Source organism: Sus scrofa, chromosome 9 (assembly GCF_000003025.6).
Source record: "Sus scrofa isolate TJ Tabasco breed Duroc chromosome 9, Sscrofa11.1, whole genome shotgun sequence".
Taxonomy (NCBI): domain Eukaryota; kingdom Metazoa; phylum Chordata; class Mammalia; order Artiodactyla; family Suidae; genus Sus; species Sus scrofa.
In genome coordinates, this window is record NC_010451.4 from 3424653 (window position 1) to 3440118 (window position 15466).

The following is a 15466-nucleotide window of genomic DNA, read 5'->3' on the forward strand; positions in this document are numbered from 1 at the left end:
TGGAGATCTTTTTATAGTGAATCTGTGTGTGTGTGTGTGTGTGTGTGCACCGCGCGCGCGTAATTGAAATTTTAGAGTCGAGATGTTTTCAGAAAACTGTCTATAATGGGAAAAGGAAGGTGGACCCCTGAGAAATGCAGTAAGATAACTAGGAAAGCGTGAAGGACCCGTTTAGGGGTTGGTGACCGTGAATTTCTAGTGGCATCAGTTTCTCTGGCAGGGCTCAGACTGTTGGATGCAAGCATATGGAGAACTGGTTTGAGTCCTGCTACGCTGAGATTTGACCAGGCAGGTGGGATGAAAAACAAAGGGAAAAGGGTGAAAGGATGGGCCGGGAAGTCTCAGCTGGGCATGGAGAAGGCAGAGCGATAAGGTGGGTGACAAAAATCTACATAAATCCTAAGTAGGCTCTAGAAGATTGCGAATTGTCAGCAAGGAGGAAGGGAAGAAGGTGGCCCAGTGAACGGACGGGTGACAAAGGGCAGAAGTCTATGGAGAGTGAGAAGCAGCATCTGCGAGCATGGAGGATCCCAAAATCTGTGTACATGGATTACGAGAGGATGAGAAGCAACCTCTTTCTTTGGAGGATGTACCATCCTCAGGAGAGCTGGCTGGTTTTAATTAACACAGGAGCTGAGCGAGTGTACCCAGAAGTTGGGGACAGGACTTCCTGTTGTAGCTCAGCGGGTTAAGAACCCAACCTGTTGTCCATGAGGATGTGGGTTTGATCCCTGACCTCGCTCAGTGGGTTAAGGATCCGGCATTGCCCTGAGCTGTGGTGTGGGTTGCAGGTGCAGCTCGGATCCTGTGTTGCTGTGGCTGTGGTGTAGGCCGGCGACTACAGCTCTGATTAGACCCCTAGCCTGCGAACCTCCATATGCCGAGGTAGCCCTTACAGAAAAGAAAAGAAAGGATGTAAGCGTTTGCTGATGGTGGAAAAGGGTTTACAGAGGATGAAACTCCTCTGAGAAGCATTCCTTAATCCCCCACGTCCGGGTCAGCTGCCTCTCCTGTGTACTTCTGTGATGACTCCATCTCTCATTACGCTAACTCTTATAATGACATGTCTTGTGATCACCCTTTGGCTTATCTATGTTCCAAGGCCCTGATGCCTGTCTTTTTCCACAGTATTTCCTCAAGCCACGCTGCACAGTACTCTCATTTCTTATTGTCTATCTTTTCTTTATGCTCAAGGAACCATGAGTTGCTTGTAGGTTCATGGCGCCATATTGTTTATCCGCTGTGTGACTTGCTCGCATTCCTCCTTCTAACTGAGGGGCAGATGGGGGAAGGGAGGGGAGATGAGGGCTAGGAATTGGTGGGTCTCAATCGTTTCAAGAAAAACACCAAGTCAGAGGTACAGTAAGAGGTACCTCCCATGAGCAGAGGCGCTGGGGGGAAGGATGCAAACGCAATGCTAAGAGAGTCGAAGCCCATTTCTCAAAATCAGGAAATACGTTAGTCAATGCAAATGATTGCATTGAGAACGGATGGGCCAGGAAGTCCTGCTGGACAGCACAGGGAACTATAGCCGGTTTCTTGGGATAGACCATGACAGAAGGGAGTTTAAGAGAGGGAATGGGTATGAATATATGATTGGGTCACTTTGCTGTACAGCAGAATCTGGCACAACACTGTAAGTCAACTCTACTTTAAAAAATTTTATGTAAAATATCAAATAAAACATTTAATAAGTAAATTAAAAAGTCCGAAAATCCCATCCATGCCAGGGATTAAGCCAACGTTTGGAGAGGATGGGACGGCTTAGGGCCCAGAAACAGGGGGACCTTGGCTCAGAGCAAGGGGGGAGCTGCAGTGTCAGCATGGGGAGCCAGAGAAGGAGCCCTGGACCCTTGTCCCATAACAAGTCAGAAAGCTAAGAGGTCAAGGATGCAAGTTCAAGAGGTCGTGAAGTGAGGCCAGGCTCCGTGTCCAGGGAAGGTCTTTCTGACTCAGGCCTAGACCGGTCAAGGTTGTCAGTCTTTTGGTTTTGGGGGTGTGCGTGCGTGTGTGTCTTACAGGGGCTGCTGGCCCACCTCACATCCCTCCTGTAGCTTCGGACAATATACCTTGGCCTTGGAGAGGTCTCAGTCGCCCACACTACTGGCGACATGATCCTTCTTTCAATAGTTTATATCACACGTGCGATAAGAGGGCCATGTTTAAACAACACTTCAGTGCAAGAACGAAAGAGAGGCGCTCACGGTGCTGGACGCTCAGCCCCATCACCTGCTTTCTAAGGCAGGGCCTCTTCCCGGTGTGTGAAGGTCATGGAACAGATTCCGTCTCGGCGGCCCTGGCCCTGCCCCATAGCCGCTGGGATCCAGGGCGAGGTGGGACCCGGCACTCGGTCCTCGGGTGCCCACTCGGGGCTCACTGGCCCTGCCCCCCACCCCGTGCCCATTAGGCTGCCTTCACCCCTCGTCTTTCACGGCCTTCTTTTCTTTGCATTTCTGCGCTGTGTAGACAGGCTTCTGTGCTGAGCTCCTCCCCCACACTCCCTGCCCACAGAGATGCCCTCCTCCTGGCGTGATTAAACAGAGGCAGTGGGTTGAGGAGACAGATGGGCTGGAGCCAGAGCAGCCAGGGATGGTGGGCAGAGGAGAGAAACCAGGGAAAGGCGTGGCCCTTTCAGAGCCGGGGCTTGGGTAGCGCAGAGCAGGCAGGGGGCTGGGTCCTGCTGGGGGGTTGCATCTGGCTTCGGTCGCGGGCTCTTACAGGGGGGCCAAGAGGGGTCTGGATCCCCCAAGCCAGGGCCTCCCTGGAGGGCCAAAAAGACCACGGGAAGGCTCACCCAGGAAGTCACCCAGGAATACCTTCGCGCCACCAGCTCTCTGTGGGACCTGCTGGTGAAGGGCAAGGCTGAGCACAACAGGCCGAGGTGCAGGAAGGCAATGCCAGACACGGAGAGGGGCTGTGCGTTCTGGGTGAAAAGCCAGCAGGGATCCCAGCCATTCGGTGGGGCTGCCCACAACAGGTGCTCGGGCCCTGGTTGGGTGCTGCTCCCTCTGAAATGTCTCTCAGAATCACCACGGCCGCATGTTGGTCTTTGCTAAAATATGTGAATAGGGTTTTTCACAAATCCCTTGAGACCATGATTCTGTCTCAAAGATTCCCTTCTCCCTGGGTAATTCTCCCAGCTTTGCCAGGCAAGGCAATCCTGAGGCCTGGGAGGGAGGGAGCTGGAAGGAGGGAAGGGAAGGAGAGCCGTGCGCCCTCTGCTGGCCAGACACAGCCATGACCGCACAGCCCCAAGGCCCAGGGCCAAGCAGGACTGCGCACCCCAGGGCCTCAAAGGCATGAGCTGCCAGAAGGATGGGAATAATGGCTGTAGCTATGATTTCTTATCAGCATTTGCTCTCTGTCGGGATCTGGTGGACATTCCCTATCTCATTTACATTTTAATTCTCCGAGCATTTCTTCCAACAACCTTGAAAGGTTTTTTAAGAGGCCCAGAGTCCCCGGTAGTTAGCAATCAAATAAAATCTGACTCTGACTGGCTACAAGCACCTGATTGGCTCCGAACTCTGTCCTATCTGGGGTGCTCTGAGGCCAGCCTAATACTGCCCTGGCTCGGGCCACGCCTCGACCCCAGCTCCAGCTTGGCTTGACCATCTGTCTCTGATCCAAGCCTCAAGCCAAACCCTACCTTCAGCCCCGAGCTAGAATCCACCCACCTTGGCTCCTGCTCCTGGCTCCCCGGGTTTGCACCAGCTCCTCCCTGGGTTGGGCGGCCCATCTCCCAGCGAATCTGATTTCCTCCCAAGCTTGATCCTTTACTTCCATCTGTCTTGGGGGCTGGCAGCCAAACCCTCAGGAAGAAAAAGGTGAGGCAGGCTAGGCTGGAGAAGCTTCTGTGGGGTAGTAGCTGGCTGGGAACACTGAGGAGCCACGTAAGTCTCAAATCTTAGCCAGGCGTCTTGAGGTGTCTTGAGGTTAGTGACCCCAGGAGGGAAGTGGGTGGGGCCCTAGGTCCCTGGGGAGGAAGAGGAGCTAAGCCAGAAGCAGCGGGGCTCTCGGCAGGAGGGCCCTTGAACAGTTCTGACACCCTGCAGGAATCTAGCCATGACTCCCCAACCCCTGCCCTCCTCCCACTGCTGCGTGGGTGCAGGCGTGTGCAGGCAGCTGGAACTGGCAGCTCTTCTCCAGAGCAGTGGGTGGTCCCTTGTCTTTGGATCTCACTTCAGCACCCTGGGCAGCACAGGCTTGCTGGTGATTCACAGGCCCTGCTCTGCTCCATGACTCTCTCCTCCTCTGGTACCACCCTGCTACCACTGTTACCGCCCACAACAGTCATTCTCAAGAAAAGAAGGAGCTTGCCTGGCCTTGGAAATGGTTGGGCTGAGATGGTTGGAAAACCACTTGAGAAATTGGGATGCATCTTCCTCCAACACTGGGCCCTTACCTGCTTTAACGCCCCTCTCTTTGATGGCCAAATATATTTAAGGACCTACTGTACGCCAGGCACAGTTTTGGCCTGAGGATACAGGGGTAAACAAGACAGAGTCAGCGCCAGCCTTGTGGATCTCCTCATTTGTGGGGAAATATCACAAAATAACCATCTACTTTAAAATGCTTAGCAACATGGATGTGTCTAGAGAGCCTCCTATTAAGTGAAGTAAGTCTTAAATGAGAAAGACAAACAACATACAATATCGCTTACATGTGGAACCTGAAATATGGCACAAATGAACCTGTCTACAGAACAGAACAGACTCACAGACACGGAGAACCGCCTTGTGGTTGCCAAGGCGGAGGAGGAGAGGAGGGGGCGGACTGGGAGTCTAGGGTCAGTAGCTGCAAACTTTGCGTTTAGGATGGATAAGCACCGAGGTCCTGCTCAGTAGCACAGGGGACCACATCCAGTCTCTTGGGACAGCATATGATGGGGGACGATACGGGAAAAAGAATGTATATATTTATATATGTATGTATGACTGGATCACTTTGCTGTACAGCAGAAATTGGCTCAAGATAGTAAGTCAACTATATTTTAATAAAAAATACAAAATAATTATTTAATGTGCAATGACTCTCATCATCTCTCCTGACACCTCAGCTCCAGCCCCTGCCTCAGTCTCTATGGTCATTTGAAAAAGTTCTAACGCAAGTCCTTCTTGTCTGAGTCCATCTATGTCACTTGCATCATGTCTGAAACGTCGGTCAGCTTAGAGGACACCAAGAGCTCTGGGCAACACCGTGACCACACATCAGCAGGTGCCGCCTACGCATCCCGCCCTCACGGCACTGAGGGTCCCGCCCTATGTTGCCTTGTATCACCTGTAATAACATTCTTGATCGTCTATAATCGATGATTCGGCATCTTGAAATCATGAGAAAAGTCAGTGACCAAGGCTGTTTACCTCTCCCCTGTGGTCTGACTTTCAGGGTCGCTTGAAAATCGTATGACGAACCTTTCAACTGTGAGCCCCCCAGTGGCATTTTGCTTCCTACCTGGTAGGAGAAGTCCCCACCTAACAACTTTCCACCTCTGTAGTAATAAAGGCTTTTTGCCCATGTTTTCTTCCTGTTCCTTCTGCCTCCTGACCAACCCTGGTGCTTCCCCACGTGGCCTCGAATGGCAGAGTGCACCCTCCTGTCGGGGACTGTAAGTAATAAATCCTTCTTTCAATGGCCTTGATCTATGTCATCAATCAATATAATATATGTATCAGTTTAATATTGGTTAGTTAAATTCCAGACATGTTTTAAAATACCAGCTGGCATAGCTCGCACTCAAAGCCTGGCCCGGCCCTGGAGGAGCTAAAGTTGTGGTGAGAGTGAATCTGATTCAGAGGTGACACCTGACTCTGCCTCAAGCCTGCAGACCCCTTCTAGGTGTGCCAGAGATACCCCGGAACTCCCCAAACGCGCATCTCCAGCGGTCTCCAAACATGATATTCCATCCTGCCTAGTCTCCATTCAGTGCACTCTGTATTTTGAAATACCATATAGAGGTGGGCTGGATTTCTTTTTTCTTTCTTTTTTCTTTTTTGCCTTTTTGCCATTTCTTGGGCCGCTCCTGCGGCGTGTGGAGGTTCCCAGGCTAGGGATCGAATTGGAGCTACAGCTGTCGGCCTACGCCAGAGCCACAGCCATGCAGGATCCGAGCTGTGTCTGCAACCTACCCATAGCTCACGGCAACGCCAGATCCTTACTTAACCCACTGAGCAAGGCCAGGGATCGAACTCGCAACCTCATGATTCCTAGTTGGATTCGTTAACCACTGAGCCACGACGGGAACTCCGAGGTGGGCTGGATTTCTGTCAGGACTAATGCCAGCTCTGACAACCAGCCTGGTAAGACGGGCCAGGTGGGTGCTTCTGGAAACAATTCTCCCCCTGGAATCAGTCCTGAGTGCAAGGTAGCCCTGGCCCCAGGGCGGAACCAAAGAAAGGAAGAAGGGGCAGGGGTCGGACTCTGACTGCCCACGCTAGATCCATCCCCTCAGAGCTCAAGGGGCTGTAAGAGGCAGTGGTCAGTGTGCGTGAGTAGGTCTCTGAAAGCATGTGATTTTGTAGCAGTGTGATGCAGAAGCCTGCTTTGCCTGGGCTCAGTACCACTTCTAGAATCATCAGGGAGCCCTGCCTCTTTGAATCCAAGCCATGCCCCTTGCCCCTGGAAATCAGAACTCAGACCTCAGACAGGATTCCCTGGCTTTGCTTTATCCAGTCAGCCCCAGAAATGCTTAGCGAAGAGGCAAATACTTTATTGAAGCACAATCGCAGGGCACCCTTGTCGGCCCCCCATAGGGAGAGGCATTTACAAGCTACCTGGGAACCAGAGGGCTCTGGGAGAGCTTCTGTGGGCTCACCTGTGTGTGCAAACCTGTGCAGGGCATCCGTGAGACTGGCGTGTGACTCCAAGTGTGTATATGATATGGGTATAAGACACACCCACGTGAGAAAGCATGTGTGCTCTGAGAGGGGGACTCCAGAGCATTTTACTTGAAATGCACAGTCTTGCGGCAGGTGCGTCTATGTGCAACTGGTGTGTGTGTGTGTGTGTGTGTGTGTGTGCCCGTGTGTGCTGGGGAGCGAGGGGTGACGTGTACCCGCATCTCTGCAGACCCAGTCCCCTGCCTTCTCCGTAACTGAGCGGGCAGGATGGCAGTGTCTGCAGGCTGGCTTTCCTACAAGTCGGGACTCCGCTTGGCGGGGGGGTCGCGGGATAGGCCCGGGTCACTCTGGGCCTGGGGTCCCTCCTGGCCAGCTCTGCCCTCCCCCTCCTTGGACGGCCCCTCCCCGGGCTCGGCCTCGTCGTCGGCCTCAGCCAGCTCCTCGGGCAGGGGCCACTCCCGGGTCTGCCACTCCAGCCGCTCGACGCGGTAGGCGATCTTGAGGGCGCTGGACTCCAGCTCGGCCAGGAGGCGAGCGAACTTGGTCTGGAGGTCGTCCAGCTGCTGGTCGAGGCCGCGCAGCCGGGCCTCCGTGGCCTCCTGCAGGGCGATCTCGGCCGCCTCGGCGTTTACGTCCAGCTTGTTCATCTTGAGCAGGATCTCCCGGCCCTTCTCCTCCATGACCGTCTGGGCCTGCGGGTACTCGCTCAGCACTTCCCGCAGGTCCTCTTTGCTCAGGCAAAACAGGTCCGAATAACCCAGACTCTTGATGTTGGCTGTGCGCCGGTTGCCAGACATGTTCCCTGGGGCGCAGGGGCAGACGCGCGGGGGACAGTTAGTCAGGGCGGGGGTGGGGGCAGTCTCTCGGGGACCAGGACCCCCCCCCCCAACGGGCGTGCCTGCCAGCCTCTTGCTGCCTCTTTCTTTCATTCAGTGATGCGCCGGTGGGGACAGGGCCCCGTGCTGGGTATGCGTCAGCGACCTGCCTCTAAGAACACACAGGCTAGAGGATATGGACATTCAATTTTGTGGTTTTTTTTTTTTTTTTTTTTTTTTTGATGTGTGGCCGCACCCACAGCATATGGACGGTCCCAGGCTAGGGGTTGAATCAGAGCTGTAGCCTCCAACCTGTGCCACAGCCACAGCAATGCCAGATCCGAGCTGCATCTATGACCTACACCGTAGCTTTTGGCCATGCCAGATCCTTAACCCACTGAGCGAGGCCAGGGATCGGACCCATATCCTCATGGCTACGAGTTGGGTTCTTAACCTGCTGAGCCACAATGGGAACTCCTAGAGGACATAGACATTTAACTGGATAGTTATATAACAGTATAGCTGATGCAGTGTAGACGCGCATCTGTACTGTGGGAAGACAGGCAAAGAGCCCCTAAAACGCTGGAAGGCAGAGAATTTAAGGAAGCCTGGAGGAAACGCTGTCTGGACTGAGTAGGAGGGAGCTGGGGGAGTCGGGGGGCAGCTAGGCAGAGGGCTGGAGGCAGGAGAGAGGTAGGTAGGTGGTTGCAGGAAAGAGTAAGCAGCCCAGGGTGGCTGAGGAGCAGGGTGCGAGGGGGAGGGAGAGGTGGAGAGAGGCGAGACACAGCGTCTGAAATACTTAAGCGGGGGAACTGGTATCATTGACATTTTAGTATTGGTGGGTGGTGGGTGGGAAGGTAGGTTGGTCTGGATTCTGCAGTCTCAGAGCTAAAAGGACCTTAGAAGGGGCAAGGGTGGAGTGCCCGTTGTGGCTCAGCAGGATAAGATCTTCCATCCCTGGCCTTGCTCAGTGGGTTAAGGAGCCGTTGTTGCTGAGGCGAAGGTTGCAGATGTGGCTCAGATCTGGTGTTGCTGTGGTTGTGGCAGCTTTCAGCTCCAATTCCACCACCCCTGGCCTGGAACTTCCATACAGCACAGGTGCAGCCCCCCCTGCCCCTGCCAAAAAGGAAAAGGGAAAAAAAAGAAGGGGCAGGGGACCCACTGCTTGTTGAACTCCTGCTGTGTGCCAGGCACTGTGCTGGGTGCCTCATGCATGTAGCTCATTTAATCCTCACAGATAACTCTTTGGGTTTCTAGTTTTATTTCATTTTATTTTTGGGGCTTCACCCACATCATGTGCAAGTTCCCAGGCCAGGGCTCAAATCTACGCCACAGCAGTTACCTGAGCCATGGCAGCAACAATGCCAGACCCTTAACCCACGGTGCCGCCAGGGAACTCCATGCTGGGTTTTTGGTCTCAGCCCTTTGGGTAGGAGAGGAAACTGAGGCCTAAAAGAGGGAAGTGACTTGTCCAGAGTCAGGCAGACAGTGGTGGACGGCAGACATGGGGTGCAGGGAGTTCTTAGAGGAGAGACATGAGGCCTTTAGGACAACTGGGGAGTGGGACCCCCAGGCGGAGAGCTCATCCAGCCTCAGTCAGTGACTGTGTGCTCACCCTCTTTTCAGCTCTTCCCACCCTGTGGCCTCAGCGTCTTTCCCTGTGACTGGGTCTAACAGCTCCCCTGCCCAGGCTGATAAGAGAACAAACGAGCCAGGGTGCAGTACCTGGCCCAGACTGCAGCTGATGAGTAGATAGGAATTCCTTCCTCCTACCTCCCTTTCCATGTGGCTATGGGAAAGTCGTCCCAGGGATCGGCCCCAAGTGTGTATGCTTAGGACGTGTGTGCCCTTGGACAAGCTCCCCAAAGTCTTTGTGCTCCCTTTAAAATGGGGATAACGGTACCTATTTTATAGAGCCGCTGGGAGAATTTAATGAGTTGGTGTATGTGGAGCATTTGAACAGGGCGTGTAGTAAGCAGGCAATAAACATTAGCTCTTATTATTATTATTAATTGCTATTATCTTTGCCACTTTTCACTGGTCCGTTGGTGCCTTTGGTGGACACCCACGGCTCAGGTCTGCTCTCTCTTCCGGAGACCCACCTGCTCATGGACCTCGGCTCAGCCTCTTCTCAGGGAACAGACCCTCTATGTCCTGCTTCCCTCTTGAGCCCTCTAGGGACTCAGGAAAGGGCCAGGTGTCCTCGGTCTGTAGGCCCCCAAGTGCCACCTGGTGTCAGCCTGGAGCGCTGCCGTCCCCGTCCCCCTCCCCTGGCCCTGCCCCTGGAACGAGGGCGGGGTGCTCACCTTTGATGTTGATGATGCTGATCTCCCCAAAGTAGAGCCCTGCGCCAAGCACGGCGTACTGCGTGACACCATCATCAGCCACCACGGCCAGCTGACCCTCTCGGATGATGTACATCTCTCGGCCGATGTCCCCCTTGCGGCAGACGTATTCGCCTGGCGAGTATGTCTGGGGCTGCAGCTTTAGCACCAGCTCCTCCAGCAGGCTGGCCTCACAGTTCTGGAAGATCTGCACCCGGCTCAGGGTCGACAGGTGCACAGACACGGCCACTTCTGCCCGCAGCCGCTCAGGCAGGTGCTTTAAGATGGCGACCTCATTGGTCATCTTTTTGTTGATCTGCAGGTGCTGGTACCTGGGGGCAACGGTGGCATCAGTTCCTCCCCAGCCCCTACGCGCCTCCCTCTCCCTGTGCCTTCCATCAGGACTCTTCAGCCAAGGACCCAACCGCACCGAGATCTCACGGGGGTCATGGGACTACTTGAGGGTTGGTTGATAAAGAGCTTCGGTCCACTCTCTGTGGGTCACGATGTTTGGACCTCTCCTCCCTCACGCAGGGCCTGGAGGCCGCCACCCGTTGACAGCGAATGGGAGGGACCCTTCAGCTGCCGTCAGGCTCTACCTACCCGCCACTCAGTGAGGTCTTGAACCATCCCTTCAGCCACCAGGCCCCATCTTCTTCAGAGGTCTGCTCTAGCTCCCCGTCTTGGTGCCTCTTCCCTTTGTCCAGCCTGCGGTGTGGACTCCGGGACAGCGTCACCCATTTCTTGGCCACCCCTTGAAGAGCACTGCTCTTCTCACTTACCCTTCCAGGGCCTTCTGAGTCCTACCTGGGAGTGGCAGTTCCAAGGCCCTGGATGCTGGGTTAGCCTTCCTTGCGTAGGAGTCGCTGTCCCTGTCCATCAAGCCCAACTCCTCCCCCGAAGTCCACCTCCAGTTGGTGGAGGACCAGCCAGGGAGCCCCCCAAGGGAGGGCCCAGGCATCCTGATTGCCCTGCCTGGCCCTCGGCCCGCAAGACCCCAGCCGCGGTGCTCCGCCTCTGCGGCTCCACCGCCCCCTGTGCCCGTCTGGACCCCCCGGCATCCTCACCAGTCAATGACGCGCCGCTCCAGCCGGCGGTTGACGCGCTGCAGCTTCAGGTACTTCTTCACCAGCGCGTGGTCCGGGAAGAAGGCGGCGTCGGCGGTGTTCATGTTGTAGATGACGGAGCTCATGCTGCCCATGATGGTGGCGAAGCCCATGACGGCCAGCAGGAAGTCGCCCACCATGAAGAGGTACTCCTCCTCCCGCGCGGGCAGCGGCGTGTCGCCCACGGTGGTCAGGATCAGCGTGGAGAAGTAGAAGCTGTAGAGGTACTGGCGCCGCAGGCGCTCGAAGCCAGGCTGCGCGGGGTCGGGGTACACCCAGGCGTCGCGCCCGAAGCCCAGGTACCGCGACAGGGCGAAGTACAGGCAGCTGTTCCAGTGGATGACGACGAAGATGTAAAGCATCAGCTTGGCGATGCGGAAGGCGTTGGGGTAGGCGGTGCGGGTCTCCGTGCGGTCGAAGGCCTCGAAGAGGCGCGGCACCCGCAGGAAGCGGTTCAGCCTCAGCGTGGGGACGTGCGGGCCCAGACTCACGTAGGCCACGTCTGTGGGCAGCAGGGACACCAGGTCCAGGAGGAAGCTCCAGGTGCGGACGTAGCGACGGGAGATCCTCCCCTTGTCCTCCACCAGGATGCCCTGATCCAAAAATCCTGGTGGGGGCGGGGCGTCAGCCGCGGGGTGCAGTCGGGGCACCTGCCGGCTCCAGGCGCGAGGGTCAGGGCGGGACAGGGTGGGGTGGGCCTCGCCCTGCTCGGGGCTGGGGGGGGGTTTCTGGGGTGAGCTGAGGGGTAAATGATAAACAGAGGGCCTTAGGACGAGGCTCTCGGGGAGGGGTCACTTTCTGATCCCTAAGAGGCTCTCTTTAGGAAGGCAGCGTGGACCAAAGGGGCCGTCCTGGGACTCACTCACTGACCAGTGTGGAAGTGCACCGCGATGTCTAGGAGGTAGAGCAGGTCGCTCGTGTAGTCCAGCACAAACCAGGCCACCAGGTAACCACGCTGCAAGTCGGGGAAGCAGGCTCTGCGCGGTGGGGACAGAAGGGCTCGGCCTAAGGGCACCCTCGGTTGGCGGTGTGTGTGTGTGTGTGTGTGTGTGTGTGTGTGTGTGTGTGTGTTCTCCCCAGGCCTTGGCTGCCCCCTCGCCCCGGTCTGAGGCGCCGGCTCCTCCACCCCGGGGAGAGCCCGCCCCCACTCCTGGCCTCACTCTGCAGCCCTGGCCTCTGCCAAGGCCGTTGGCCCAGTGCCACACCTGCACACGACAATGACGAGGTTGTACATTACTGGGAAGACCATGGTGTTCAGCCACCAGTAGTAGTAGTCCCCAGATGGGTCCAGCACGGGCAGCAGCCTCCTGTGGGCAAGGGCGGAAGTCGGGTTTTATCCATGCACCCGTGTGACTGGGGGCACCAAGAGGGCATCCGGTGGTACCTAGCGAGGCAGGTAGATCTGACAGAGGGGACCAGCATCTCTCACCTGGCCTTGGACGGGGCGGGGGGGCTGGACTCTGTCGTCTTCACTTTGCTGTTCTGGCTCATGTTTCTGTGCACTGTGCCCTGGGTGCCCAGGGCCTCTGCCTGCAGGTGCCTTCAGGAGGTGCGGGCTGGTCCTGCCTGCCTGGAAGAAGCCGCCCTCGGCCTCCGGCTGTGATGCCTCCGTCTTTGGCTTCCGAAGCTCTTAGCAACACAACCAGGGCCAGCCGCTACGGAAGGGGCGGAGGCAGTGTGGCTCTGGTGTTCTGCCCTGTCTCCCGGGGCCTGGGCTTACACCTACCCAACTAAACATCTCTAATGAGGCCCCTGGAGATGGTGGGGTGCGTGCCCGACAGGGAAGGCTGGGCCCTGTCTCCCCCGCGCCTGACTCCTTCCCCAGAGCTGAACTGCATCGGGGTCCTCTAGTCAGGAGTCCCGGGAACCCGCGTAGCCTCAGAAATACATTCTGTTCTACCCTGTGCAAGTTCCCTGCCCCAACCTCATTTTTTACTTACTTAACAACGATTTACCGAATGGCTCATTTCTGTCAGGTGCAGAACGGGTCTCCAGGGACAAAGAATGCCGGGCCACGTCAGACGTAAGTTCTGTTTCCATTACCTGCACCTTACCTGCGTCTCATCCCCCTCCCTTCCTGCCCCTGGATAGTGTGATGGGGGCCATCTCATGACACTGCTGTCCTCATTCCCTTCCTGTTACCTCTCGTGCCTGATCTTACCAATTATGTCTTATGTTTTCTAGAACCTCAGCCTCTTCCAGTTTTCCATCTGTGCACATGCTTACATCTCTGCCACACCAGAACGAGCAAAATGCCCTAAAAATTTCCCCTCAACGTGATGTCTCTTTCACTGCTGTCATCTTTCTTGGTCAACATCATAACCAGAACACCTGCTATGTGTCAGGTTAATATCGTGCTAAGTACTGGGGATAAAAGATGAATAAAACACATTTCCTGGCCTCTGGACACTCACAGTCTGGTAGGGGAAATAGTCAGGTAGACAGGTAATTACACATCTGATGGGTATTCTCTTAGGTGGATATAGAAAGGGTGAATACAGAACCTAGGAAGGGTCTCAACTGAGGCTGGGTTTTGTAGGATGAATAGGAGTTGCCGTGTTTAGAGATGGAAGAGTGAGAAGCACCACAAGCAAAGTGCCTATGAGTATGCAAAGGCAAAGAGATTTCAAAAGGTTTGGATGACTGGGGCACGTCAGTTTTTTTTTTTTTTTTGTCTTTTTAGGGCTTTGCCTGTGGCATATGGAGGTTCCCAGGCTGGGGTCCAATTGGAGCCACAGCAATGTGGGATCTGAGCCACGATTGCAGCCTACACCACAGCTCACAGCAACACTGGATCCTTGACCCACTGAGCAAGGCCAGGGATCGAACCCGCATCCTCTTGGATACTAGTTGGATGTGTTACCGCTGAGCCATGACGGGAACTCTGAGATTTGGTTTTTGAAGAGAACCTGAGAGGCTGGTGGTGAATGCTGAGGCTGAATGGCTGACAGAGGACAGCTCGGGGAGAGCTTTGTTAGCCACATTCCAAAGCTAGGGTTTTCTCTAAAGGCAGTGGCAGTCATTCCCTTGTGGGGCACAGTGGATTAAGGACCTGCCGCTGTCATTGCCGTGGCTGGGGTTGTTGCTGTGGTGCAGGTTTGATTCCTGGCCCAGGAACTTTCACATGCATCGAGTGTGGCCAAAAATAAATGAATAAGGAAAGGCAATGGAGAACCCGCAGAGTGTTTTGCACGGTTGAGCCACGTGGCTAGATTTGTGTTTTTGGAGAGTTTCTTGGAAGAAACAGCTACAGTCCCCCACATTTCGTCTCATTTGTTTTTTGAAATCTTCTTTTCCATGGCTTCTGTTGACACTATCATTTCTTGGTTTTTCTATTTTCTTGATTCTTCTTAGTCTCTCTCCTCAGCCCCTCTGGCCATCCCTCTTGTTAGGGTGATTTTGAGGCCTCTGTGCCAGGCCTTCCTCTCCCTTTATCCTCCCAACTCTCTCTGGCCGATCTTGGGGACCCACAGGATCTTCTTTAGCATCTAATGACTCCCAAGGACTCTGCTGGAGCTCCGAGCCTATCTCGGCTATTCCACAGCCACCTTCAGTGCGTTGGCTCTATAACCGAGCTCATTAATTCCCCCATCTGCTCTTTCTCTTATGATCCATATCTCTGGCCTTTTAGCCGAAACACCCAGCAGCAGTATTTATTATTATTATTTCTATTGGATAACATGGTGGCAGTTTTAGAGAACTTATGCTCCTTCCTTGTGACCGTTGCAGCCAAGGGAATCTGGCCGGAGTGAGGCTGTGTGACCTCTGAGACTAGGTCTTAAAAGGCCGTGCAGCTTCCTTCTGGTTTTCTGAGAACACTCACTCCCCGCTGGAAGCTCCCAGAACATTCACTGTCTGGACGCTTCCCCTCAGGATGCTGCCTCTTGGACCCTAGCTGCCACGTTGTAAGAAGCCTGAGCCATAGGAATAGTCATGTGTCTGTCCTTTGTTTGACCATCCCAGCTGAGCCCAGCCTTTAAGTTGTCCCAGCTCAGGACTGAAGAAGCCTCCAGATGATTCCAGCCACCAGCCTCAAGTCACCCCCCCCCGCCCCCCCGCCACCAGGACTGAGCGCTTTCTAGATGAGTTCTCAGACATCATGGGACAGAGACAAGCCATTCCTGCCCCGTCTTGTTTGAATTCCTAGAATCTGCATTTAGGCCATTGATTTACACTGAATTTGGGATGATTTGTTACACAGCATAGTAACTAGAACATCCATACAGGAAAGAATGTGTTTCCTAAGTACACAGCTTGATACATTTCACAAAGTGAACACACCCATGTAACCAGCACTCACATCACACCACTCTGCCCTCTTCCAGTCAAAGGTTTTCCAGGAGTAATCACTATCCTGACTCCTAATCCCATCGTTTAGCTTT

The 15466-nt window shown here is 54.8% G+C and overlaps 1 protein-coding gene across 2 annotated transcripts; it reads right to left on the reverse strand.

Annotated features, from left to right (window-relative positions):
* On the reverse strand, nt 6343-13759 carry CNGA4 (cyclic nucleotide gated channel alpha 4). Of its 2 annotated transcripts, none has more exons than XM_021062349.1 (6): nt 12514-13759; nt 12290-12391; nt 11955-12061; nt 11046-11586; nt 9961-10310; nt 6343-7641 (listed from the first exon to the last, which is right to left on the reverse strand). In XM_021062349.1, exons 1-6 carry the CDS (start codon nt 12573-12575, stop codon nt 7133-7135), a joined length of 1671 nt encoding a protein of 556 aa, XP_020918008.1. In that variant the 5' UTR covers nt 12576-13759; the 3' UTR covers nt 6343-7132. The 2 variants fall into 2 exon arrangements, with proteins under 2 accessions (XP_020918008.1, XP_003129509.3); XM_003129461.6 differs by having other exon boundaries at nt 6344-7641; nt 11046-11691.